This window comes from Lotus japonicus, chromosome 5 (genome assembly GCF_012489685.1).
Source record: "Lotus japonicus ecotype B-129 chromosome 5, LjGifu_v1.2".
NCBI classification, from domain to species: Eukaryota; Viridiplantae; Streptophyta; class Magnoliopsida; order Fabales; family Fabaceae; genus Lotus; species Lotus japonicus.
Window position 1 is genome coordinate 41,419,711 of NC_080045.1, and position 9,565 is coordinate 41,429,275.

Genomic DNA, 9,565 nt, shown 5'->3' on the forward strand with positions numbered 1-9,565 from the left:
GAGTTAGGGAACATGTAGGTTGGGTGAGGGAGGTTTAGAGATCAATCCCTGGAGGGTGTAATTTATCTTTCCGATGTAAAAACCCTTTCATGAATATTTTTACTAATTATGTATGCTCAATTCCTAAACAACCCTACTAAAAACTCAAGAGTCTTTTGGGCTTTATTCCTCCATGTAATAAAAAATAAAAAACTCAAGAGTCACCCCTTTTTTCTCCTTATTTTGTTCCATGTAGATTTTTTCAATTATATACTATATATATTATATTAAAAACGGTATGGTTGTAAATGAGTAAAAGACAAAAAAAAAAAATTGGTGATAAATTATTATTGATTAGTTTATTTAAATTTAATTTGACTCTTGGCTTCCCGTTCCCTTCTTTAAAATTGATTTACATTTTAAGCTCTTCTTTACAATGCACATATCACATAATTACAATTAAAGTATCCACACCCTTGACATTTATATATAGACACAATCATATGTACATAGACAATAAAGTAAAAGTTCATACTTTGTCATGACTAGCTTCATTGTTCCTGTCACATTTGAGATTTTGTATGAGTCAAAGATAATGACTAATTTCATTTCTCTATTGTTTTGCATTCTTCCATTTTAATAGTTTTATTTTGAATCTTATTTTCTTGATGCTCCACTATGGTAAGATTATCGAATGGGTAGTGGAGTACGTACAACTCCCGACTAAAGGTAATATGTTTCTTACTGATCCATTAGGCGTAACAAAAAATATATGTTTTTAGGTAATCAACAACAAGGGTTACCTACTTCAATCGAGCATCTAGGAAAACAACGACAAAAGATAAAAACCAAAAATAGAAACTCAAAAAAACAAAAAACAAACATTCATTACAAAACAAAACTTACAAATTTATGATTTCTTATATTTAAAATAATTTTTTTCTTCTAATCCATAAAATATCTTTTAAAAAATAACATATATTTAAAAAATCATAAAAAAAACAAAAATGAATATTCCCCGTGCATCTCACGGGTCAAAAGTACTAGTTTTTGCATATGATTGGATAATGATGTTGGATTTATTGACTTGTTGACTCTTTCCATGCCAAAACCCAAAACTTCTTCTACTCCCGAACCCTAACTCATAACATCTACATCACTTTCAACCCCTTTATCTCTTAGACATATTCATTTTCAAAGACTAATTCATTACAAGGATTTAAAGACTAACTGGACTCAGATCAAATTCTTCACTAATAAATAAATATTTCAAGTGTTGCGAACTGCTCACCCTCTACCTAGACCAACCTTCAAGGTATTTCCAGATTTTCATATCTATGAAGCTTCTGCTTCTATCTCTCTTTCTTCTTCTTCTCCGTCTTCCACCCTAACAACACAAATTGAACAATGAACTTGACTTAACCATCACTATTTTGATGGAAAGTTGTGAACTTTGGGGTGGTAGGTTTGAGTGCTTGTTGTGATAAGGTGAGGCGTTGAGCAGCTTGGAGGAGGCGTTGAAGCGAATATCGAAGCCCAGGAGACCGAAGTCAAACCGAGCCCAAGAGATTGAAGCCAAAGCGAGTCAAACCGAAACCACCACCATGCATGTGCCATATCTTACAGTGGAGCCTCCAAGGGACAAGGGTCTTCGTTGGGGTTGGATTCCACCACACTTGCCTCAGGTCATTCCAACCATCGTCCCTGTTGTCTCAATCTTTCCCTCATATGCATTCCTCATTTGTGTTTCTCTTTTTCCTCTTCTTTCTGTTTGTGTGGTGCTGTTATTTTGTCGAGGGGGGGGGGAAGGTGTTAGTTTTATGAAATGGGGAGAACAATCCAACCAAGTAAGCCTTCCACTGTACCTTGTTCAAGTTTTCTTAAACCATTAAAAAGATCTATCATCAAGAGCTATACTTGATACCATCACATTTTCCTCTTTATAAGTACTATCCAGTGTGAAGAACCTCTCATATTTTGCGATCCACAAACTAACATCATCGCAATTGAAGCTAGGAAAATCTAACCAAGTAAGTTTTGTAGGGACGTGACAATTCCCCCTCTATTACGCCATTCATAGTCAAATTAGTGATTCACAACACTAATCCATGCATAATTTCATGAAGTCCATTCAAATGAAGCTCGAAACGTTGTTCTAACTCTTGCAAGTGCCTATGAATACAACGTTCAATAGCTGTCATAATTCTTTCCTCTGCCTCACAGATTGAACTCTAAAATCGCGTAGCTTCGACAATGTTGTAGGACCTCATGTTCTAAGTACTAAAACAAGTAGATATAAAATAAAGGAAGAAGAGAAGAAAGCAAGAGAGAATATGTAGGGGAGTGAGAAGTTCAATATCATCAATCATAATTCTAGCTAACTAACTGTGTGACCTTATAGCAAAATTGAATGATTTGTTTTACCATTACAACTAGCAGGCCAAACTGCTTATCACTAATTCCTTCTTCTAACTAACTAACCCGCCAAAAACCAACTAACTAGTACAAAGGAACCAAAATGCGTGTCATGTGTGGATCAGAGGGGGAGAGGAAGAAGAGGAAAATGGAGGAGAAAAATCATAAATGACTAAAGAAATTTTAGAAGAACCAAAAGTAATGTGAAAAATTCACGTGTACTTATCATGTGAGTATCATGACGCTATTTATCCTTATTTTAATTTTTTTGTTGTTTTTTTTTCAATAAGTTATTTGGATTTGATAATATTCAAGGTAAATATTTAACCCCTATTATTATTATGCCCTAGTTACAATATTATTATTATTATGGATTATGAATAAGATAAAAAGAAAATAATTTGTTTTTACCGCATGTTTTTGAAGGAGGGAAATGAAAAGAAAACCCATTCAAAAATGAACAAGTCATAGGCAGAGAGACGCAGAGTTCTCAGAATTTTTTTTTTCACAGGTGTAGGTTTCTAACAAATAAGGATTTGATCCTAACCACATGCTTTCTACCCATATAGAAAACAGGAGCATAATCCTAAACCACACTTGATTAACCCATACCCGAATTCAAGATGAAACACATAAAGCGGATGCGTACCTGAATGAGCCATGGAAACCGTTGAAGGATTTGGGGTTGTGATCTTCCAATTGTAGATCACCCTTAGGGTTTCCTGATGTTCTCCTCTGATGGGGATGAAGAGAAACTTTTCACGTTTATTACGTTATTGTGTCTACAATTGGGGACCATAACCCTATAAGTAACTGCATCAGTTACAATTCTGTTTTCAATATTTCTAATTTGGCCCCTCATCAAATTAGAATATTGCCTTATGGTATCCGCACAATACCTTTTCATAACACATATGCCCTTAGCCATAAGATCAATATTAAATAGACCACTTTAGTTTTGGCTAATTAAATAATGGCCCTAACACAATTAAAAGTTACATTTGTGACCCAAAATTCTAACAATCTCCCACTGGTCACATATGTAACTCTACACATGTGTTAGACTTTATGAGCTCAAAAAATGCCATTATATACCTTAAGCATATCCAAATAATCTCGTCCATTAGTCATGCCAGTGCATAGAACCAAAGTGATTTTCGTTATATCAATCATAACTAAACCCATCAATGATTACTAGTACTGACATAACTAAATGACATAGATTCATTATGAAATGTGCAGCATGAAAATCACAAGAAGGTGGCCTGTACTTGTCAATTTTCAACTGGTCCTACTTTACTTTAGTGAGATCATTCAATAACCTTATTGTACAAAGCATAAATAACAGAATATCAAACTTTATAATTAACCAAAAAATATCCAAATACTAGAGTATGCATGCATAATACCAAACATAGAACACAAAATTTATATATGAGTAACTCCCACTAAACTAAGCATTCCTCACACTGCAAAACACGCATGTGAGCAGTGTGCTCATGAAAGACCTTGGGCGGAAGACCTTTTGTAAGAGGATCCGCTATCATGGAGTTTGTCCCTATGTGTTCTATAGAAATCTGTCCACTTTGTACCCTTTCCTTAACAACTAGGAACTTGATGTCAATATGTTTTGACTTGGTCGAGCTCCTATTATTGTTGGAAAATAAGACGGCTGATTTGTTGTCACAGTATAACTTAAGCGGTCTTTCAATTCCTTCCACAATTCGCAGCCCAGTGACAAGATTCCTCAGCCAAATCCCATGGTTAGATGCCTCAAAACATGCTACAAATTCTGCTGCCATGGTGGATGAAGCTATGAGAGTTTGCTTGGCACTACGCCAAGAAACTGCACCACCAGCCAACATGTAGATATAGCCTGAAGTGGATCTCTTACTATCTTGGCATCCAGCAAAATCAGAGTCAGAATATCCAATGATCTCCAATTGGTCTGACCTCCTATATGTGAGCATATAATCTTTTGTTCTCTGTAAATACCTCATAACCCTTTTGGCTGCTTTCCAATGATCCATTCCTGGATTGCTCAAATATCTGCCTAACATCCCAACTATGAACGCTATATCTGGACGCGTACAAACTTGGGCATACATAAGACTCCCTACAGCTGATGCATAAGGAATCTTTTGCATTTCCTGAATTTCTAAGTTTCCTTTTGGGCATTGACTGAGACTAAATTTGTCTCCCTTAGCAACTGGAGTATCCCCTGATGTACAATTCTGCATGCCAAACCTTTTAAGTACCTTTTCGATATAGCTCTTTTGTGACAATCCCAGAATACCCCGAGATCGGTCTCGGTGTATCTGAATTCCTAATACAAAGGAAGCGTCACCAAGATCTTTCATTTCAAATTCTCTTGATAGAAATCTCTTGGTTTCGTGCAACATGCCTATATCATTAGTGGCAAGCAGTATGTCATCAACATACAGAACCAGGAAAATATATTTGCTCCCACTGAATTTGTGATACACACAATCTTCAACAACATTCACCTCAAAACCGAATGAGAGAATTATTTCATGAAATTTGTGGTACCACTGACGAGATGCCTGCTTTAGTCCATAAATGGATTTTGTCAATTTGCAAACCGTATTCTTTGGGTCTCCTGACACAAAGTTTTCTGGTTGCACCATATAGATTGTCTCATCAATGTTTCCATTGAGAAACGCTGTCTTGACATCCATTTGATGGAGTTCCAAATCATAATGTGCAACAAGAGCCATGATTGTCCTAAAAGAGTCTTTCGATGAAACCGGAGAGAAAGTCTCTTTAAAGTCAATCCCTTCCTTTTGAGTATAACCCTTAGCCACAAGACGAGCCTTATACCTCTCCACATTACCATTAGAATCCCGCTTGGTCTTAAATATCCATTTGCAACCAATGGGTTTCACACCTTCCGGTAATGGGACAAGTTCCCAAACCTTATTGTCTTGCATGGACTTATACTCTTCCTTCATTGCTTCAATCCACTTTTCAGAGTTGGAATCCTGCATGGCTTGCTGGAAGTTGATTGGATCAGCTTCCATCATACCATTATTTTCCTCATGTTCTTGGAGAAAGACTATGTAATCATCTGGAATAGCATTTCTCTTTTCTCTAGTGGATCTCCGCAAAGGTATTGGTTCTTGTAACACTTGTTCTTGAGGATCTTGAGTTTGTTCTTCATGAACCACCATATCATCTTGAGTAGGAGGAGATTCAACAACAATGTCTTGTAGAGGTTCCGTACTTGCTTCATCAGAAGCAACTGTATGAATCAGTTTTTGGAATTGTTACTGACTCTTCCTCTAAAGCAAAGTCCCTAATCTTGTTCTCCCCTCCAAACTCAATTTCCTCAAAGAACATGGCTGTTCCCGTCTCAAAAATTGTCTTTAATTTGGGATCATAAAATTTATAGCCCCTGGATCTTTCAGAATAACCAATAAAGTAGCTGCTCACTGTTCGGGATTCCAATTTCTTTTCATTTGGCCTATAAGGCCTTGCCTCAGCTGGACATCCCCATACATGAAAATGTTTCAAACTAGGCTTTCGCCCAGTCCAAAGCTCATAAGGTGTTTTGGCAGCTGCTTTAGTTGGCACTCTATTTAGAATGTAAGCTGCAGTCTTTAGTGCCTCTCCCCAGAGTGACTCTGGCAAAGTAGAATGACAAATCATACTCCTTACCATATCCTTAAGAGTCCGGTTTCGTCTTTCAGCCACACCATTCATGCTAGGTGACCCTGGCATGGTGTACTGTGGGACGATTCCGCATTCCTCTAGGTATTTGGCAAAAGGCCCTGGACGTTGTTCACCTGAACCATCATATCTACCGTAATATTCACCACCACGGTCAGATTTGATACTCTTAATTCTTTTGTTGAGTTGGTTCTCAACTTCAGCCTTAAATGATTTGAACACATCCAATGATTGAGACTTTTCATGTATAAGAAATAAGTATGCATATCTCGAATAATCATCTATGAATGATATAAAATATTGTTGACCATTCCAAGAAGGTGTTGGAAATGGTCCACAAATATCCGTATGTATCAATTCCAAGACGCCTGTAGCTCTATATGCACCAAATTTCTTTGTTTTGGTCTGTTTACCTTTAACGCATTCAACACAAACATCAAAGTTTGTGAAGTCAATGGAATCCAAAATTCCATCTGACACTAGCCGCTCAACTCTATTTTTAGAGATGTGACCTAGGCGCTTGTGCCATAATGCTCCTGAATCGTTATTATCAATTTTACGCTTAGTACCACGTGATTCCACATTCAGGGATTCACAATAGGTGGCTACAGTGCTCAGCAAATACAGATTATCATATCCAATAAGTGAACCGGTTCCAACAATATTTGAATTAAAAGACAACTCGGCTTTACTGTTTCCAAATGAACATGAATAACCTGATTTGTCCAAATTAGAAACTGAAATTAAATTCCGTCTAAATGACGGTACCACAAAAGTGTCTTTCAAATCCAAATAAAATCCAGTACACAATAATAATCTAAAATGCCCTATAGCTTCCACCTCCACCGTCTTGCCATCTCCAACATAGATGTATCTTTCAACATCATTTGGCTTCCGGTAGCTTAGGCAACCCTGCATTGAAACACTGATGTTAGTAGTTGCACCAGAGTCTAACCACCAAGTGTTTCTAGGTACTGAAGCTAAATTGACCTCAGAACAGACCAAAGCAAAAAATGTACCTTTCCTTGCACGCCAAGCGTGATATTTAGTACATTTCTTTTTCATATGCCCAGACACATTGCAAAAGTAACAGGTATCATCCTCTTTCTGTTTCTTTTGTGCTGGAGCATCTGCAGCTTCATTCTTGGGCTCAACAGTTTTCTTTCTTTTGCCCTTGTCTTTAGAGGTGCTAACAAAATGAGCACTTTCTTTCCTTTCTTGCTTCAACCTTTCCTCTTCTTGCACACAAAATGAAATGAGCTCGTTAAGAGACCATTTCTCCTTTTGACAGTTATAAGATATCTTAAACTGACTGAATTGTGCAGGAAGAGAAAGCAATACTAAATGAATGAGCAAGTCATCCGACAGCTCAAGCTTTAGCGCCTTAAGTTTTGAAGCAATATTTGACATGCCCATAATGTATTCCCTTATATTTCCTTTGCCCTGATATTTCATGGAAATCAAGTTCTGAAGAAGAGTACTTGTTTCCGCCTTATCGCTTTTTGCAAAGCGCTTTTCGATTTCAGCAAGGAAATCTTTGGCACCTTTTATCTCTTCCGAGATAGTACCCCTAAAGACCTCAGGAATGCCGCGCTTAATGATCATAAGACTCATGCGATTGGAGCGATCCCACTTCTCATAATCTTTCCTCTGTTCAGAGGTACTAGATTCCGTAGGAGAAGCGGGTTTCTCCACCCTTAGTGCAAGGTCAAGATCCATGCAGCCAAGAACAATTTCCATGTTCTCTTTCCAATCCTTAAAATTTGTTCCATCAAGGATCGGAACCGAATTCAGATTAGCAGATATCGAACCGATAGTAGCTGAAAATAGAACAAAAACAAATGCTATAAATATACTCACATTAAGAAAAATTGAATCATCAATACGTTCAAATAATGGCATAACCCATCTCAAGATACCTAGTGCACCATCAATATCATGTCTTTTGACAGTAATACTAATTGCTAGTGGTACTCTTGTTGTAATGATCAAACATTGATAATAAATCATGTCAAATAACAAACCCTTCTTTGGATTGATTTATCATTCACATGTAAACCCTTAAAATTATCACATGTTTATCATCACAGGTGTGTATGAAATCCGGCCAAGCATTAACTTTTCCTTTGGGGTCCATTAATACTCGCATGGATAAACATACACACTCACAAACTTTTAATATTTCTTATGAGTAATCTCCATAAAAAGAGGTCACTTTTGTGACTTTCTTATTTTAATTGACTCATTTAAAATATTAAATAATTGTATAAAAATACAAACCATAGCCAAAATTTGAACACTGGAAATTTTACTTTTCTTTAGCATAATTCATTCTTAACAAAAGAATCATGGCATGTATTTCAATCGTTCGTTTCTAAATTGCAAACAAAATTTGCAGCTTAAATCATATACTGTGTGAACATAAAAAAACAAATTGCAGAAACCGAAACTGAATAGTATGAATATATATATATGAAATTGAAATTTATAATTCACTAAAAAACCCAGTATTCATATTCATTCATAAACGAAATTGAATATTGGAACCCAATACATGGTGACAAAACTGAATATATCAAGATAAAAAATTATACTTACTTCAGTAACTAATTTCTTGCTTAATCTCAATTTCAATTTCAAACTTGATTTGTTATTCTACAATTATATATATGAATATAATCGATTGAGCGAATTTGCATTTCTCATGTCTGCAAGCAACTTGTTTAATATACTGAACACCGCAATTGAAAATTAAGCCATGTTATGCGTCTTTTTCATACTCAGTGGGGAATGACCCAATCCTTCAATAACGAAAGATGTGATGACCCATGAAAAACGTGAATCCACGATTTCTAATATATAAAAAACCGAAACCGTAACCATGAATTAATAACCAAAATTAGAACCCTAATCTCAAAAAAATTTCCCAATTTCATACATGAATCAAGTATGGGTGGCTCTGATACCACTTGTAGGTTTCTAACAAATAAGGATTTGATCCTAACCACATGCTTTCTACCCATATAGAAAACAGGAGCATAATCCTAAACCACACTTGATTAACCCATACCCGAATTCAAGATGAAACACATAAAGCGGATGCGTACCTGAATGAGCCATGGAAACCGTTGAAGGATTTGGGGTTGTGATCTTCCAATTGTAGATCACCCTTAGGGTTTCCTGATGTTCTCCTCTGATGGGGATGAAGAGAAACTTTTCACGTTTATTACGTTATTGTGTCTACAATTGGGGACCATAACCCTATAAGTAACTGCATCAGTTACAATTCTGTTTTCAATATTTCTAATTTGGCCCCTCATCAAATTAGAATATTGCCTTATGGTATCCGCACAATACCTTTTCATAACACATATGCCCTTAGCCATAAGATCAATATTAAATAGACCACTTTAGTTTTGGCTAATTAAATAATGGCCCTAACACAATTAAAAGTTACATTTGTGACCCAAAATTCTAACAA

General features: G+C 36.2%; 1 protein-coding gene across 1 annotated transcript; it reads right to left on the reverse strand.

Moving 5' to 3' along the window:
* Positions 1-6,698: 6,698 nt before the first annotated feature.
* On the reverse strand, positions 6,699-9,559 carry LOC130716869 (uncharacterized). The gene is made up of 2 exons (XM_057566893.1): positions 7,104-9,559; positions 6,699-6,996 (listed from the first exon to the last, which is right to left on the reverse strand). Exons 1-2 carry the CDS (start codon positions 8,092-8,094, stop codon positions 6,968-6,970), a joined length of 1,020 nt encoding a protein of 339 aa, XP_057422876.1. The 5' UTR covers positions 8,095-9,559; the 3' UTR covers positions 6,699-6,967.
* Positions 9,560-9,565: the final 6 nt, after the last annotated feature.

Excerpts from the sequence above, each read along its gene's own strand:
- LOC130716869 (XM_057566893.1), bottom strand. The coding sequence starts at position 8,094 with ATGATTTATTATCAATGTTTGATCATTACAACAAGAGTACCACTAGCA. Across the intron at positions 6,997-7,103 it reads CGCTTGGCGTGCAAGGAAAG|GGTTGCCTAAGCTACCGGAA; the intron begins GTACATTTTTTG and ends GTTTCAATGCAG.